The sequence below is a fragment of the Eptatretus burgeri genome, chromosome 8, assembly GCF_056783735.1.
Source record: "Eptatretus burgeri isolate ZD-2024b chromosome 8, Ebu_testis_v1, whole genome shotgun sequence".
NCBI classification, from domain to species: Eukaryota; Metazoa; Chordata; class Myxini; order Myxiniformes; family Myxinidae; genus Eptatretus; species Eptatretus burgeri.
The window spans coordinates 65,192,135-65,210,079 of record NC_140968.1 but is presented as its reverse complement, the minus strand read 5'-3'; the positions used below and the strand labels follow the sequence as shown (position 1 = coordinate 65,210,079).

Sequence of the window (17,945 nt, the reverse complement as noted above, 5' to 3'; positions counted from 1 at the left end):
TAACCAGGGTATACACCGGCCCAGTGCACTGGTACTCACTTCGCCGACCTTGGAAGTATGACAGGCTGAGTCAACCCCCTGGTGTATTAATTCAGTGGCCCAACGGGGCTTGAACTCAGGACCTTTTGGATTCTAAGCCGCTGCCCTAACCACTGCGCCAACACCAGGCATGGGAGATAAATAAATATACCTTGGGATAAAAAGGGTTGTTTATTTTTTAGGGGGAAAAAAAAGAATCGCTGAAAATCTCCCATTCACTTACATGGGGGAAAGTGAGCCAGAATCAGTATATTCACCCCACTCAGTGTTATAGGTCGTCTTTACATGTGCCATTGAATGTGGACGGAGATCGTTTCCAGCCATTTCTCTCCTGTCTATGACTATCTTGTTTTGGACGAAACTTAGTCGGGTTGGGTGTGTCACAAGGTCAAATTAATTCCATTTTGAAAATTGAGATCTGAGTTCAAGAAATTTTACAAAAGTGATTCTTCACCATTGAGAGATGTGGCCAAGAACAGTAGATCGCACAATATTTAATGTTGTGGGTGGTTTATGACAACTTGGATGAGTTTTTGGGAGGTGACAACCTGATCCAACATTGGTTAAGGCCTGGTTGCAGATCAGGCCTCTCTGTGAGATAAAACGTAAACTGTTCAGCTTTGCGCCGGTACGTGCTTCACTAATTTCTTTTCTAAATTAACAAATTATTGAGAGATCTCTCTTGTGCAATGTCACATTTGGTATTATGCATGGTGAGCCCATTCAAACACGACTATCCCGTAGTTGAATGGTGATACATTCGATGCTTCATCATATTGAAGGTGCATTCACCTGAAGCCATTGATGCAGGCAAACTGAAAAACAAAACAAAATGCAAATCACAGTTTGATATAAGGAAACACCCCAGAATCCAAGTTCGAGTATTTATTGAAGCAATCCAATTTCAAGTTCGTGCAATACATTAGTTTGAGGAAGATTACCTGTCACAAGTCTTTTGAAATTTTTTTTATTGTATTGTTGCTGAAATTTCAGCTGCAGAAAGACTATCTTCATTTCAGTTTTTTTTGAACTGCAAAAGAAACCCAAAGAGGGTACACATTAGTTGCAGTGATTCAAACTGAAATGCAAGACCTGATTAATTGAATAGTCAAAGATGACGAAGACTGACCCTATAGTGTTGATCGGCATCGGATTTAGTAGGTAAGTTACGACCGGTGGAGAACCCGGATGAAATGCCAATATTCTGTGCTACAAATTAGGACTCTGGGAATATCCAATCCCATTGTTCATAAATCAAGGTCAAGACTTTTAATGTTAGCCCTCAACATCAAATTTAGCATTGCCTTCTTGAATTACCAGATTAATTTGGTGGTTAATTGTAAATAGCCTCATCCGCAGTGACGATATTTGGACACGTGCTTCTCTATCGACTGAATTGTGGTGAGATTGAAAGAGTGCAGCTCATTTAAATTTTAAATTCAAGTTTATTTAATTTAACAAATGTTAATTTGAGGCCCAGGCCACATGGCCTTCCTGGCCCTACCTCTAGCTCTGCATGTTGTGGGTGTTCAGTTGTTCTGTTGGTACCATGTAGTAATGTGTAGATTATTTGCTCCCAGTGATGAGAGGCAGCAAAATTCGAAAGGTGGCACTTGGTAGAGTGCATAACCCCACCAGGTTGACCATTTTACGTTTTGTACCCAATTGATAGGCCAGATGCATACCACTTCATCAAAATCTAATTCATCATTTTCACACACACAACCTATCCCTGAAGTTTTGTCAGAATCGGTCCTTAACTTTTTCAGATACCCAGCCCACCAACAGTGGTGAATACATAACCTGTGTCTACCTTTGGTGGCGGAGGTAACAATGATAGAGTAAAACCATCTAATCTTTGTTTTTATTTTGGTCAGGCTTTCAAAGATTGATTGCAAGTTTAATAGCATACACATGATGTACGAATGTTTTTTTTGTTTTTTTTAAGGATCAGCTCCATGGAGAAAAGTCCACCGTGCTGTTTCAATTAATTTGCATCTGCCATGTGTTTGGGTATTAATATTTCCTTGATCTCAATCCTTTGAAATTAAGGAATTGAAAAGGTTGTTCCACTGTAATTAATGTACTTTTATGTTGATATGTTGTTCAACAATCTAATTTCAATGGATCGCTGATTTATTTATTTATTATTTTTAAAATTTTCAATCTGAAATGAAAAAGCATTAATATGCAGCTTTAATGTTTGGCATCATTTAACATGAAGATAGTTTTAAAAGTTATCTCCGATATGAAAAGCACTTCCCAAACATATTGTTGAACACCTGACGGATCTCCATCATACGTAGTCCGTAGATCAGAGGGTTACAAAACGACGGCATCACGAACAGCATCAAGTCAAAAATAGCTTGCAAGTAATTAGAGATCGAATAATTTTTTCCAATGCGAAGGAAGATGATATAAAATACACCAGGCATGAAAAATGCCAATAAGCATATGACATGTGTCACACATGTGTGCAGAGCTTTGTTGATGCTATCTGTTGTCTCTGCCGCAGACAAATCCACAGAATGAAAGCATAACTCCATGCAATGATTATGAGAGAGACACCGATGTTTACTACCGAAATGATGGTCCCGTAAACACTGTTATACGTTGTGTCATCACAAGCAAGCGTGAACAAACCGACGTGGCTGCAGAAAGAGTTTGGCAACAGTTTTTGCTCACAAAACGTCAACTGAAGCAAAAGGAAAACAAACCCCAAAACCATCAATATTGCAGAGGATATCACAAGAACATTTACCTTGTGGACTCTGCTGTTTGTTATAAGAACATTGTAACGGAGTGGGTAATGGATAGCCACGTAGCGATCAATGGCCATTAAAGCAAACAGGTCAGTTTGGAAAATTGTGTAAAAATGAAGAAAGAACACTTGAACCACACAGATGGGAAATGATATCACATTTGTCACAACCAGGCTGTACAGGGCACGAGGGACAGTTGCTGAGCTGCCAACAATGTCGATCGTTGCCAGATTGCACAGAAAGATGTAGACGGGTTTGTGCAGTTGCCTTTCCATTATTATGAGCATGATGAGAGTCAGGTTTTCTACGAGGATGAATAAATATATAAGGAAAAAGGCAATGAAGGTCCAGAGGCGATGGTTGTTCTTCTCAAGGTATGTCTGAAGGAGAAACATGTCAGGATGCAGAGACTGGTTGTTTGCACGCTTGCCATTGTCCTCCATAAGTTATGTCCAATGGAGTGAAAAGCAAATATAATGCAAGAATATAATCTGCAGCTGAACGTAAGCCAAATGTAAGATAATGCCAGCATGTTGGACATTTATTTGGCAACTGTCTCCACCTTTCATCGCAGAATAATAATCCCATGTGGATTGAAAATGAAGTTCCATTTCAGTTTTGGTCACCAGAGGGCAATTGCATGCAACTATTTTGATTATTCCCTCTCCTGTTGATTGTGCCTCATTAAAATCTGGTCAGTTTCTTAAAAAAAAAATCCTTGATTACATTAAACATTTCATTTACCTGAAATGTCAGAATCCCTTTCTAATGTATAAAGTCCTGTTTCCTTCAGCTGCTCCTCATCGCTTCGTCTAACTCGGACTACAATTAATTTAGTAACCCTATGTTGTACCCTCTCTGGCAGCGATATCCTTCCTCAGATGTGGTGACCAAAACTGTACACCCACTATTCGAGATGAGGCCTCACTCAATTCTGACACAGTGCAAACGCTTCCTTTGATTTATAATTTATCTCGCTTCAAATCAAACCTAAGACCCTGTTTGCTTAACTGATAAATACTTATTTTGCTCCAATATTTTGCAAAAGGAGAACGATTCTGTAATCATTGTTTGTTCCAATGTGTAATTTGTCATTCTTAACGAGAAAATATTTAATTTCAAACTTTCTCAAGGTATGTTTCAATGAGTTCAGATCTGGATATGTGACATATGCAAGGAATATTCATTTCATCCAACATCACTTTTCCTGCAATGGATTATAACGTGGGTATTTATCTTTCATGATGGTCATCACACGAAAATACGCAATTTAGTGTCTTTTTGTCTGCATGTCTGTGGTACTAAGGGTCATAAGACGAGTGTTCCAGCTGTTTGGTTGTTCACCCCGCGCTCTCTCCTACTATAGTTCCGAATGTGGGGCCGATGCAAATTCTCCACAGAAGTGTACCATGTAGCACCGTTCCCAGTGGTGGTGGAAGAGGGTATCACGAATGACTATTCAGAACCCTTAATTGTATTGCACATATGAGGCCTTCACCTTATTTTTGCACTTGTTTCGACTTTGTTGCTTTAGATCCACTACAAAAAATCTGGAGGAATTCCCATATTTTATTGCCTTTTCCAGTCATGGAAAAATGTAATGTTAAGATGTATAGATAGATAGCAGCTTGAGAGTCTTTTCATGTTATGGGATTTCCATAGGAACTTCCAATACCAGACGTATCTAGAAAGATCAATCAGACGTTGTCGACCCTTGCCAGGACTTGTTTTGTGTAGCAGATAAATGGAAGGGTGTACTAAATGAAAGGTCGAAATAATCTAGTTGTAAAGGTGTAAAAGTCAAAGGTTTGAAAAGTTGTAAATGGCAAGCTTGCAAACGGTCGAAAGTGAATAAAGAGTTTTAAAAGGTCGAAGTGGTCGAATGGGTGTAATTTAAGGTCAGAATTGTTTAAAGGGTCTGAAAACATCTTAAAGGGGGTCACAGGGGTGGATTCAGAAATTTTTTTAGGGAGGGGGGGGTCACTTCAGGTTAAGATGTTCTCATATGACATGTCCAACAAAGCTTTATTCAAGTCAATGTAATCGTCGAGGAAAAACCGGTTAATTTATCCAGAGCTTGCGGTGTCTGACCATAAATTTACATTCTCCACAGAAAAATTTGGGAATATCGAGCGACTTGACTAAAAGGCCTCAGGACTGTCATTGACTGATTCCAAAGAAAAGATGAGGATTTTGGAATTTTTGGGACAGATCTTTACAACAACAATGTAAATTCACAAAATGTTTCCAATACAAATCAATGAAAATATCGAACTGACAAGAACAAAATGTGGCGAAATGACCCCGAGCACTAAACCTAAACTCGTCATTGTGGATCATCAGATCATTAATTATAATAATGGACGATGTAGCCACTGAAACTTTGAATTACCTGGTGAAATAGTTCAGGATTTTACTCTACTTTGCTGCAGGACACGATCCCAAAAATGTTGCCTTTCTCTTTGGAGCCATAACTAAACACTGAGTCGTGGGGATTAACACAGAACTCGCGGCGAAAAGTATCGTGGCTCAGATTACTTACAGAGTGAAAGCAAAAGATGTGCAATTGCCGATTATCCAGTGATATCTCCCACGACGATCATGTGATATAATTGTAAGGGCGGAGGGAGGGGGTTCACGTGCACCCACCCTGCCTGGATCCGCCATTGGGTCTAATGGGTATTGAAAGGTGTAAAGTCTGAAGGTCTAAAGGGTCCAAAGCGTAGAGAAGAGCCGAAGGTGTGTTGGGTGTCATAGGGGTTCTAAAGTATCAAATGTGGTATGTAGGGTTTTAGGGGTTGAAAGAGTCAAATAGGATTGAGAGGTTTTAAAGGTTCTAATGTGGTCTCTCGGCTTTAGAGGTTTTCGAGCCTACAGGGTCTCAAGGGTCCAGTGGCGCATCTGGAGGGGGGGTTGGGGGTTGCAACACCCCCCCCTCCTACAGCTGCTGAGTACCCCTCACTCAACTCCTCCCTCCATCAACCATCCCTCAGGGATGTCTTTTGTGTCTAAATTGTCCAAACAAATTTTTAAATTGTCTTTTGGGTCTCAAAGGATCTTTAGGGTCCAAATGGTTTTCAAGGTTTTAAATGATCGTAGGGCTCTTAAAACGGTCTCTTCCAAGGCTTCAACTTCCCCTCTTCACCCTGTTCTTCTTCAAAATCTTTTGTTCAATTCGACCTTTCTTTCATACCATGGATAAAAATTCCATCTGTTGCAACGTTTCCTTCCTACACTCTGTTAATTCTTCTGCACTACATCCATGTTGTGACGTATTAAAATTAATCTCTGACCTCCAGTTTTTTTTAAATCCCATTTTTTGCAATTCTTTTTCGACTTCCATTATTAATCATTCTGTTTTTTTTTTCTTCCAATTCCAGTGAATATTCATCCCACCTCCTGAAATCTACCTCCTAACTCCTTTCCTGTTATACCCTCTCCTTGCCCTTCCCAGCTTGCTTCCCCCCCATCTCTCCACTGTACCCTGCCATACTAACAGTTCCCATTCTGATATCTCAAACTGTATGCATGGGCGTCGATTGCATTTGAAAAGTGGGGGAGACATTGCATGTCCAGACCACGAAGCCCACTTCGTGCTGGCGTGGACACAGCAAGTCTACCCTTGCAAATTCTTCATTTTATACGCTCGTTGACATGCTGCCTTCTGATCACACATATCCCTTAAATTAATCTGACCATCTATCGACCATCTTTTTATCAAATGTAAGCAATAAAATATTGACCGTTTTCACAGCCATTTTTCCCTGCTGTGCAGGGGTTGGGCTTTTTTTTTTCTTGAGGCAATGTTTTATGGCCGAATGCCCTTTCTGACGCCAACCCTGGTCACCTCTTACGACACACAGGGATATGGTATACCTATTCTAACCGGGGAATACACCGGGACCAGTACACTGGTACTCATTTCGCCGACCTCAGATGGATGACAGGCTGAGTCAACCCCCTGGTGTTAATTCAGCAGCCAACGGGGCTTGAACTCAGGACCCTGGGATCCCAAGCCGCCACCCTAACCACTAAGCCAACACCAGGCTCTATCAAATGTAAGCAGATGGAGCGAAATTAATTAAACATTAATCGTACACATTTCAAAGTTTCAAGTGTCATCAAAGAAATATATATATATGTATATATATATATATGTATATATATGTATATATATGTATATATATGTATATATATGTATATATATGTATATATATGTATATGTATATATATATGTATATGTATATATGTATATGTATATATATATATATATATATATATATATATATATATATATATATATATATATATATATATATATATATATATATATATATATATATATATATATTGTTACGGTTGTGGAAATTCACAGAACACCATTCAGGTACCCCAGAGATCAGTTATGTCGATAAGTGCGTGTCCAGGTTAGATTTCCCCACTGATGTCAAAAGGGCATTATTTATGTGCCGGGCTGTGCATCTTTGAGTTAGCCAATATTCTTTTGCTATCTTTACTTTGAAACGAACAACATCTCCTTACCTTCATCTCCACGGTGCCGCCATCTTGTCACCAGCAACGGCGTCCACGAACAAGTGGCAGGGTGTTTTCAAACACAGCCGCATTGTGAGGGTGATTCCTGCCACGTCCGCGTTCCACAGCAAGATCGGATCAAAACGACGAAAGGGGCGGAGCCAGCCGGGGGTGAAGGGTCGAAGGTGAAAGACCAACCCCCCCCCCCCCCGAACCCGATAAAAGGCTGGGCTGAAACGCCGAGTCGTTCGGTTCAGTAGTCTGGAGTTGAGGACGGAGCTCTGCAGTGGAGAGTTGAGCCGGCAGTCTGGAGTCTGCAGTTCAGAGTTTGGAGCCTGAAGTCCGGTCGAGCGTGAGTGCCGTGCAGAGTCTAAAGGGTCCAAAGGTGGAGGTGGAGGCAGCAGCGAAGTCGCTAGCCGGAGAGAGGTCGCTGGCCGGAGAGAAGTCAACAGCCAGCGACATAACGGTCTGAAGTGATCGGGCCCCGGGTCGGCCGAGCGACGCTGAGGAGTGAGCGGGCTCTTAAAAGAGCATCAACTCCAAATGAGCAAGGCCCTATCGACTAGGCCGCAAGGCAAGGCCTGAACCAACCGAGCCGCCGTTACACCAGCTGCCGTGTTGACGAGACATCGAGGGTCGCCCAGCAAGTCACCACGAGGGTGTCAGGTAACCTGCATGGTCTCGCGGAGCTCCTGCGGTCTTCACAGCTCCGCGGAACATTAAAGGCCTATGGGCCCTGTTCTCCTCTTTTGTTTCCTGGGGTTTTTGCATGGAAGTCTGTGGCGCCTTGTCCGATAAGTAGAACTGTTAAGTGCATGTACATAATAAATAGATATCGGCTGTAGGCTTTTTGCTCGTGTTTTGTATCCATCCCCCTCCCCCCCATTCCTTCATTGACTGCATGCGTGGACAATAAATGCCCCCTTTGTTTGAATATTCACCTGCTCATTGCGTCCCTTCCTCCCTTGAACTGCCATAATTGCATTCGGAATATTAGCTGTTTTTTAACACCGATAAGCCAATCGGGACCGACGGGGCCTGGCGATTATAAAAACCGCTCAGCAATTGCAATGGAGCATGCTGCTTAAGCGGCTCGTTTCCGAGCAGGTCCCGTTGAGGTGTAAATCCTCGGCATTTCTGTCTGCGCGAATAATTAGGTACATCGACAATATATATATATATATATATATATATATATATATATATATATATATATATATATATATATATATTGTTACGGCTGTGGAAATTCGAATTACACCATGAAGGGCCCGTAGGTGAGATAACTCTAAGTACATGTGTAGTTAGCCCCAAACCCGTTGTTTAGAGGGAATTTATGTGATTCATTGGGGCTGCGACGCTTTGAGATTTTCTGTTCTATCTTTATTTTGAACCAACCACGTCTCAACGGCCATCACACAACAACCACCACGCCAGCTATCGTCACCAACTACAACCACGCTCCAACCCTCAGACAACAATAACGCCAACAGTCACGACCTTTACCTTCACAACTCAATCCCACAAACATTGCATCACCGTCATTCCCAAACGGCACCATAACCATCAAAACTCACCGATTAAACCCTCCACCACCCTCACCTCTCTCCTTCAACGGCCATTCCCGCACCACCTGTGAACACTGAGCGTCGGGCTGTCTTGGGCTCGTTCAACGATACGCACCGAGCCGCGAGTGCAAATAGCGGCCTTTCCGAGGGAGAATTCGGATCAAGAACGCTACACGCCCACTTCTGATCCGTCCAATTAGCAAGCGCGGAGCGGCTTGGCCCACCTCCAGGCGCGTCTGTGTGAAATCGATACATGCAAATTCTAGGATCAGGGGAGGTTCACGCCCACTTTTCCTCCATCCAATTGGCGAGGGTGGCTCCGCCCCCGAGGTCATCCTGATCCGGAAATTTGCATATTGTTTTCTCCTGTCGGCCTATAAAACGGCGAGCGCAAGGCGTATCGTTGCACAGTCAGTTTTTGGTTGGAGAGCAGAGTGTGTTGGCAGGGCAGGGCAGAGTGAGTCGAGTCATCGGTGTGGCAGAGAGCGGAGTCGGGTGGCGAAGGCATCGAGTTGGGTTCTGCAGTCGGCTGAGGAGAGTTGTGGGAAGAGGCAAAGGAGCTCGGGTCTGAGATGAGAAGGACGGCGGTCAGCGACAAGGTCGTGGTGTGAGATCGCTCGTCGCGGAACCCAAGCCAGCCAGCCATTCTCCTCCCCTAGGGCATCAACAATTCCCCCTTTTCCGCACGCTGTGATAGTGCAACAAGGGGGCCCCGTTCCCACCCCACTCCAAACATCGTGCCAACGAAACCCGCGAAGGAGCACGGAGTCGGGGCACAGCCATGCGGCCACATCTGCGGCTCGTCCGCCAATACGTCATGAGGACGCGGGTCAGACCCACCCGGTCTCGCGGACCTGGCCGCTCCTTCAGGTCACGCGTGCATATTGGCCTACAGGCCCGTCTGCCCCCTTGTCTATGTGGGTGGCTTCTTTCCTTTGCTTTTGAGTAAATGTGTGTTGGCACCGTCTGTAAAGTCGAACTGCATAAGTATTGCCGTGTGTGCGCGTATTCGGTAGTAACTCTGCGTCATTGTTTCTTTTGTTGTAACTGCTACATGTGCATTTTGACTGTTTGGCTGTATATGTGTGCTTCCCGTGTGTCACGTAATAAATGTGCATTGTGTGAACTGTTTTCCCGTTTCGCTTCGTCTTTTCTTTATTGACCTTCCATCCTGCTTCACGTAAAGGGTCCGTAGTGGGCTTAATACGCCCGATAATTAATCGGAACCATCGAGGCCGACGATAACACCGCTCCGTTGTCACGATAGCACGGAACGGACCGCTTAAGCGGTTCGTGTCCAGAGTCTGCCTGCGGCGAGGTACGATCGCCCGGTCGACGATCCGCACAGGTACTTCGGTAGATCGAATTTAGCGATCAACCCTATCCTGCGCAGGTGGGCAATTGGCATGGTCGTGGTGGGGTTAAACCCCCACCCGTAACTAGCTCCCGGCGTTGTTCCGAGAGGGTCACGACAGAATTGTCCGTTCCGGTGGGTGAGGCGGCCGCCATTCGAGTCGAGCGGCCGATCGCACGCCGGCGGGTGCGAATTCGCAACACTGGTGTCAGGTCGTGGGACACGAACCCATCCCCCTCCTCGCAACACTGGTGTCAGAGAGTGGGAAACAAACTCCCCCGTCTCCAAGCTAAATTCACGGGGAATCGGTTCAGGGGTGAGAGGAGTGACCCCCGATTCCCTCCAAATTACGAGCAATTAAAATTAACCCCTAACGAGAAATAAGATGGTGTCTCAAGGCGAGTGGGTGCCGGGGGTAGAAATGTATATGTGTAATAATTTAGAATCCATGGCCCGGGATGGTACTCCTCTTTGTAATTTTAAATCACGAGGGAGCTCACCCTCATACTCTGAGCACATACTTTGCCGGCAAACTGGGTCACATAATGGCAGCGCGATTGCACCTCAGCGCAGCACGGAGCGAGCGGCTATTTATGGCGCGGCAAATGGCGCAACACGAGGCGAGCGCTCCCAACAATCGTTTCAAACCACGTGGGCATGGCAGGCGAGGTCAAGCGCGCCTACGCCGGACATAGTAAGAATGGAGGACTGAACTCGAAAAAGGAAAACAGAAACACGAGCTGGAAGTAAAACAATTAAAGGGAAAAATAGGGAAAATAGAGTTGAGTATCCTAAGTGGGAACAAGCGGAGAGCGAGCTGAAGAAAAAGTTAGAAGAGCAAAAACGGAAACGCAATTTGGGGGTAAAGCAACTGGAGGAGAAGGTAACACGAGAAAAGGAATATCAGGAACAATTGAGAAGAGCATGGTTGGTGTATGAGGAGGTGAGCAGGGAAAGGGATGAACAGTGAGGAAAAATGGAAAAAAAGTTGATGAGATACTGGAGCACGAAGCCAAAGAAAGGGAATTACAAGACGAGCTGGAGAAGTTGAGAGAAGAAAGAACGACAGCAGAGAATGAGACGTTCAGGGACCACACTGTACAGATTGAACAATTAGAAGCCAAAGCAAGGTCGGAGTGTGCGGAGATGAGAGAAGAATTAGAAGAGAAAGCTTCTGAGTTACAGAAACACCAAAACAAAGAGACGGAATTACAAAACGAGTTGAGGATGGTGAGAGAAGAAAGAACGACAGCAGAGAATGAAACATTAAGGAACCACACTGTACAGATTGAACAGCTGGAAGCGAAGGCCAGATTAAAGAATGAGATGCATGAAAGAGTAATGATGGAAGAACGAATGAGACAGAAGAAGGAAATCGATCAATGGAAGGAAACCAAGAGATTGCAGAATGAGGAACAAGAAAGAGTACTGAAAGAACAAAGATTAAGACAGGAGAAGGAAATCCGTCAATTAAAGGAAATAATGAGATTGCAGAACGAGGAACAAGAGACAGTGGAATAAAAAACCGAAAGAGTATGAATTTGAAACTGAACCACAAAAGGAAAAAAATAGGTTGGAATACGAGGAGAAGTTGAAGGAGCAAGGAATGAAGCAGGAAGGAGAAATCAGGAGATTGAAGGACACAACAAGATTGGAGAGGGAAGAACGAGAGGAACAATGGGATAGAAAACAAAAGGAACATGAAGCCGAGGTTGACCAATTGGAAGAAAAGGTGAGGCTGGAGTACGAAGAGATAGACAAAGAACAGCGAATGAAACATAAAAGGGAAATTAACCAAATGAAGAAAACCACGAAACTGGAGAAGGAAGGGCAGGAGAGGAAACAAGGAAGAGTAATGAGACAGCAGCAAATGAAGCAAACAACGAAACTGGAGAAGGAAAGACAGGAGAGGAAACGAGGAAGGGTAATGAGAGAACAGCGAATGAAACATAAGAAGGAAATGAGCCAATTGAAAGAAACGATGAGATTGGAAAATGAAGAGCAGGAGAAACTGTGGGGTAGAAAACAAGAACAATGTGAGTTGGAAATTGAACAACTAAAACGGGGAGCAAGATTGGAGTCCACGGAGATTGAAAAACTCCGGAGGGAGAACGAAGAACTCAGGAAGTTCCGAGAGGAGGAACGACTCAGAAGGAGCCAGGAAGTGGAACAACGTAATAAGGTAGGATGTGTGACAGCACCACAAGGAGCAATGTTGGTGGTGCAGGACTTGATTGACGTCACTCGTCGGATGAAGGAACAATTGGGGCGGGCCCTGATAAAGGAGACGCAAATAAAAAAGGAGACGAGGGAAGTAACAAAGACAAAGAAGGAAATGGAAGTATTGCCAGAGACATGGGAGATAGAGTGAATTGGATGGGGTTAGTGACGAACACACACACACGGAGTTAGTGGAGGACGATGAGGGGGAGCTGGTGGACTGTTTGGGGAACCGGTGCGAGCAGCCGGATCGCCTCCTTCAGGAACAGAGGGAGATGCTGTGCCCCCTTGAGGCGGATCACGACCAGGTGGGTTCGGTCGTGCTTTGTGAGGTCGAGGGGAGGAGTGCTGTGGACTGGTGCACGCCGAGCTTGGGGGGGGGGGGTGTAGAGGCCCCGGAAACCCTTGGGGTGGCACTGATCCCCAGTGTGGTTGTCCCGGTGTGTGTGGTGAAAGGTGTGAGTGCGCCCCCGTGTGTGGAAGCGGCCCCGTGTGTGAGTGGTGTGGTGGCGAGTGTGCCGAAGTGCGTGCTTCTCAGCATGCCGTGTGTGGATGAGGCACCGCGTGTGAGTATCACCGCGTGTGCGAGTGTGAGAGGGACCGTGTGTGTGAGAGAGTGGTATGTGAGGGAGATGATGGTGGGCATGCGCGAACATGCAGCCGCGTCTCCCGGTGTGAATGTGAGTTTGATGGAATGGAGAGTGAGTGTTGTGACACGCAGGTGTGCGTGGGTTGAATGGAGACGACGACAGCGAAAGAGAGACAAAGGCCGAATAGCGGCCGTAGCTGTAACGAGGACCGCGCTGGGTTGACCCAGCAGCGAGCGTGAGGTCCATGCCGAGCAACGCATGAGGCCCCCACGTGCTCGCTTGCGGGAGTGAAACCCGGTCCGGAAACGAGCGCGGTGAATGTTGCCGATCCCGCGATGGACAAAGTTTAGGCAGGATTTCGGATTTGGACCGGATGGGTTCTCCACGCGGGCGTGTGTGTTAAGCTCCAACGGGCAAAGCACATCTGTTCACGTGGGGAACCCCTCGAGACGTGAGGCTTGTGTTTTTTTTAATGCGCCGGGTGATGTCATGGCTGCGTGTATGGTTGGAATCCGGCAGGAGGGTGAATCCCTGCCGGATGGTACCGTCCAAGAGGGACGAGGGACGTGAACAGCTGCCATGACGTCACGCCAAAGGTGTGCGGCTGTGAATTGCCGTGCTGGTGTGCAGGTTGCGAGTTTCCGCGCTGGTGCTGCGCAATAAAAAAAAAAAAGGAGCAAGCCTTGCTTTCGGGTGAACAGGATTCCTGGGCAAGGGGTGGATGATCCCTTGGCCTGGGCACAGGATGAAACTAGTTAGGGGGAAGGGTTAGCTTAGCTAGACCGGCTTCATGGGGCAGGGGTAAGTCCTCATGGGGCCCGTGGAATGGATTAGTTAGAGGGATTTTAGTTGAGATTTAGGAAGGGAAATGGGAAATGACATTTTGGAGACAGTGACGACTTTGAGTGTGTAGAGGGGACGCAGCTTAGCTACGTAGTGTTAAAAGGAACGTGCTGTAGTTTTAGGGATGACGTGGGAGCACGAGTTAGTTAGGCGAGGTAGTCAGAAGGATGACAGAGATCCAGCGGTGAGTTGTGATGTGTAAAGTGGACACGTGCTTGGTGAGTGAGTGAGGCCAGCGGGTCTGTGTGAATGGAGCGAATGTGGAATGCATGGTGCGATGAGTGATTGGGGGGAGGAGTGACTCCCGCCCAAGGGACCCCGGGGTCAGTGTAAAGTGAGTAAGCTGGGTAAGTTAAATTAACAAAAATGGAAGTCGTTTTGTTGTTGGTGGGAAAGTAGGCTCGAAACCCGTTTGGAGGGGTGTAGGAGCCCTGTTGACGGGCTGGGAGCTTGGCTGCGAAAGCTGAGTATCGCTGAGTGGGTACCCCGGGCACCAGGCTAGTCGGCTGTGGTAGTCCAAGGGCCCATGGGGACAAGCCGAACAAGGACAGTAAAGGGGGTTAGGGGACGATTTATAGTGGGGAAGTAAAAATAAAAATAACAAAAAAATAAGTTGGGGCTAAATTGGGTTTTACAAATTAAGGGAGTGGGTATGGACAGTGACAGGCAAAGGCGATAGGTTGGGAGGGAGACCGTAGGGTAGGTCCGAGCCTGCCTTCCGAGTGGCAAGCACCACCGCACTCCCTCCACCAACCTCCACTGCAAGGCAAAGGCCGGCCAACTTCATCGGCAGCTGTGTTTTGCTGCGAGGCCTGTACCAGCCTGATCGTCTGCAGCTGCTGTGCTTCAAGGCCTGTGCCAGCCAGTTCATCTGCCCGCTGTTTTTACTGCAAGGCCTGTGCCAGCCAGTTCGTCTGCCGGCTGTGTTTGCCTGCAACGGCCTGGTTCTGCAGGCTGTGTTTGCTTGCTGCCTTTGCCATGCCATGCCCACTGTCCCTGTTCACCAGCCCCGTTCAATTTTGCTTTGCCCCCCCTTGTTCATTGCCATGTGTGCCAGGATCGTCGGCAAGCCACAAGGACTGTCGTGTTGGCAGCTACAACACGGGCCTGCAGTGGTGGCCCGTGCGCCGGTTCACCGTTGACTGTTGACTTCTTTTTCCTGCAGAGTCCATCGATCCTGGGCCATGCTTTAGTGTAAAATTTGTAAGTTAAGATGTACTGTAAATATGAGTGCGCCCCCGGCATGTCTGTTTCGTGCCGGCAATTTTATTTAAGTCGTCTGAGTGAGTGTGTTTGTTCGTTAGTTACTCAGCCCTCAGGTTATTTATTTTGGGGACACGAATACCATGAATGTCGCACTCAGGGATCCGAAGGTAAAACGTACGAGGGGAGAACTACACATGATGGCACACGAGAATTTGACGACTCGGGACGAGTCTGTAAAAAGGGGAGGGGGTGGTGTTGCGGCTGTGAAAATTCGTATTACACCATGAAGGGCCCGTAGGTGAGATAACTCTAAGTACATGTGTAGTTAGCCCCAAACCCGTTGTTTAGAGGGAATTTATGTGATTCATTCGGGCTGCGACGCTTTGAGAATGCCGTTTTTCTGTTCTTTATTTTTCTGTAAATCTTTATTTTGAACCAACCACGTCTCAACCGCCATCACACAACAACCACCATGCCAGCCATCGTCACCAACTACAACCACGCTCCAACCCTCAGACAACAATAACGCCAACAGCCACGACCTTTACCTTCACAACTCAATCCCGCAAACATCGCATCACAGTCATTCCCAAACGGCACCATAACCATCAAACCCCACCGATAAACCCTCCACCACCCTCACCTCTCTCCTTCTTCGGCCATTCCCGCACCACCTGTGAACACTGAGCGTCGGGCTCTCTTGGGCTCGTTCAACGATACGCACTGAGCCGCGAGTGCAAATAGCGGCCTTTCCGAGGGAGAATTCGGATCAAGAACGCTACACGCCCACTTCTGATCCGTCCAATTAGCAAGCGCGGAGCGGCTTGGCCCCGTCTTCAGGCGCGTCTGTGTGAAATCGATACATGCAAATTCTAGGATCAGGGGAGGTTCACGCCCACTTTACCTCCGTCCAGTTGGCGAGCGTGGCTCCGCCCCCAAGGTCATCCTGATCCGGAAATTTGCATATTGTTTTCTCCTGCCGGCCTATAAAACGGCGAGCGCAAGGCGAATCGTTGCAGAGTCAGTTTTTGGTTGGAGAGCAAAGTGTGGCAGTAGCAGTGTGTGTCGGCAGGGCAGAGTGAGTCGAGTCATCGGTGTGGCAGAGAGTGGAGTCGGGTGGCGAAGGCATCGAGTTGGGTTCTGCAGTCGGCTGAGGAGAGTTGCGGGAAGAAGCAAAGGAGCTCGGGTCCGAGGCGAGAAGGACGGCGGTCGGCGACAAGGTCGCGGTGTGAGATCGCTCGTCGCGGGACACAAGCCAGCCAGCCATTCTCCTCCTCCAGGGCATCAACAATTCCCCCTTTTCCCCGCGCTGAGATAGTGCAACAAGGGGGCACAGTTTCCACCCCACTCCAAACGTCGTGCCAACGAAACCCGCCAAGGAGTACGGGCACAGCCACGCGGCTACATCTGCGGCTCGTCCGCCAACGCATCACGAGGACGCGGGTAGGACCCACCCGGTCTCGCGGACCTGGCCGCTCCTTCAGGTCACGCGCGCATATTGGCCTACAGATCCGTCTGCCCCCTTGTCTATGAGGGTGGCTTCTTTCCTTTGCTTTTGAGTAAACGTGTGTTGGCGCCGTCTGTAAATAGAACTGTATAAGTGTTGCCATGTGTGCGCGTATTCGGTAGTAACTCTGCGTCATTGTTTCTTTTGTTGTAAATGCATACCTGTGCATTTTGACTGTTTGGCTGTATATGTGTGCTTCCCGTGTGTCGCGTAATAAATGTGCATTGTGTGAACTGTTTTCCCGTTTCGCTTCGTCTTTTCTTTATTGACCCTCCTTCCTGCTTCACGTAAAGGGTTCGTAGTGTGCTTAATACGCCCGATAATTAATCGGAACCGTCGACGCCGACGATAACACCGCTCGGTTATCCCGATAGCACGGAACGGACCGCTTAAGTGGTTCGTGTCCGGAGTCGGCCTGCGCCGAGGTACTTCGCCCGGTCGACCATCCGCGCAGGTACTTAGGTAAATCGAATTTGGCGAGCAACCCTATCCTGCGCGGGTGGGCAATTGGCACGGTCGTGGTGGGGTTAAACCCCCACCCGTGACTAGCTCCCGCGTTGTTCCGAGAGGGTCACGACAGAATTGTCCGTTCCGGTGGGCGAGGCGGCCGCCATTCGAGTCGAGCGGCCGATCGCACGCCGGCGCGCGCGAATTCGCAACTATATATATATATATATATATATATATATATATATATATATATATATATATATATATATATATATATATACACATAAAGGATTGTTTATGAAGCCTCCTTCTCACGACCCTTGAACTGATTCACTAAACATACACTGAAAACTAGACCGACATACAAATTGATATTACACGAGTATGGTAAACTTGCCAAAAATATGAACCCTCTTGTCTGCCGATCCAGTTAAAAACTTTGTAGCAATGTCTTGGGGGTCAAGTGCAGTCAGACGATCTCGGTGAACATGACATCATGAGATGGTTGAGGCGTTGTTGGGTCATTGTGGAACGTAACCAAGTCTTCATACGTCTGAGTGCGCTGAATGACCGTTCAGCTTCGCATGAACATGCTGGGGAAACCAGTAGAAGCCTAAGCAAACGTTCTACCTGTGGGAACATTCGACAGACTTCCGGCACCATGTCTATAAATATCTTGCGGTAATCCTCAACAGATGAACCACTGAACTGGTTACGAAAGAAGCCAAGTTCTTGCTCAAGGGAATCTGACAGTTCGGGATATTTGCGGACTATTTGTGGTTTGAATGACCCAGACAGGAGCATTTCACCCAAGTCCATATATGCCATGAGGTCGGTTGATGTGAAGTACTCGTTCAAGTTATCAGATGCGCT

General features: G+C 46.7%; 1 protein-coding gene and 1 long non-coding RNA gene across 2 annotated transcripts in view; one reads left to right on the top strand and one right to left on the bottom strand.

Annotated features, from left to right (window-relative positions):
• LOC147021910 (uncharacterized) overlaps positions 1-17,945 on the top strand; it is a 135,027-nt gene that overhangs the window by 37,256 nt on the left and 79,826 nt on the right. The window lies entirely within an intron of this gene.
• LOC147021913 (olfactory receptor 52E8-like) lies at positions 1,850-3,244 on the bottom strand. Its single transcript, XM_085893525.1, has 2 exons — positions 2,687-3,244; positions 1,850-2,579 (listed from the first exon to the last, which is right to left on the bottom strand). The coding sequence occupies exons 1-2, from the start codon at positions 3,242-3,244 to the stop codon at positions 2,277-2,279; spliced, it is 861 nt and encodes a 286-aa protein (XP_085749651.1). The 3' UTR covers positions 1,850-2,276.

Coding starts and splice junctions, on each gene's coding strand:
- LOC147021913 (XM_085893525.1), bottom strand. CDS start 3,244: ATGGAGGACAATGGCAAGCGTGCAAACAACCAGTCTCTGCATCCTGAC. Junction 2,580..2,686: donor CAAACTCTTTCTGCAGCCAC/GTCGGTTTGTTC, acceptor CATTGCATGGAG/TTATGCTTTCATTCTGTGGA.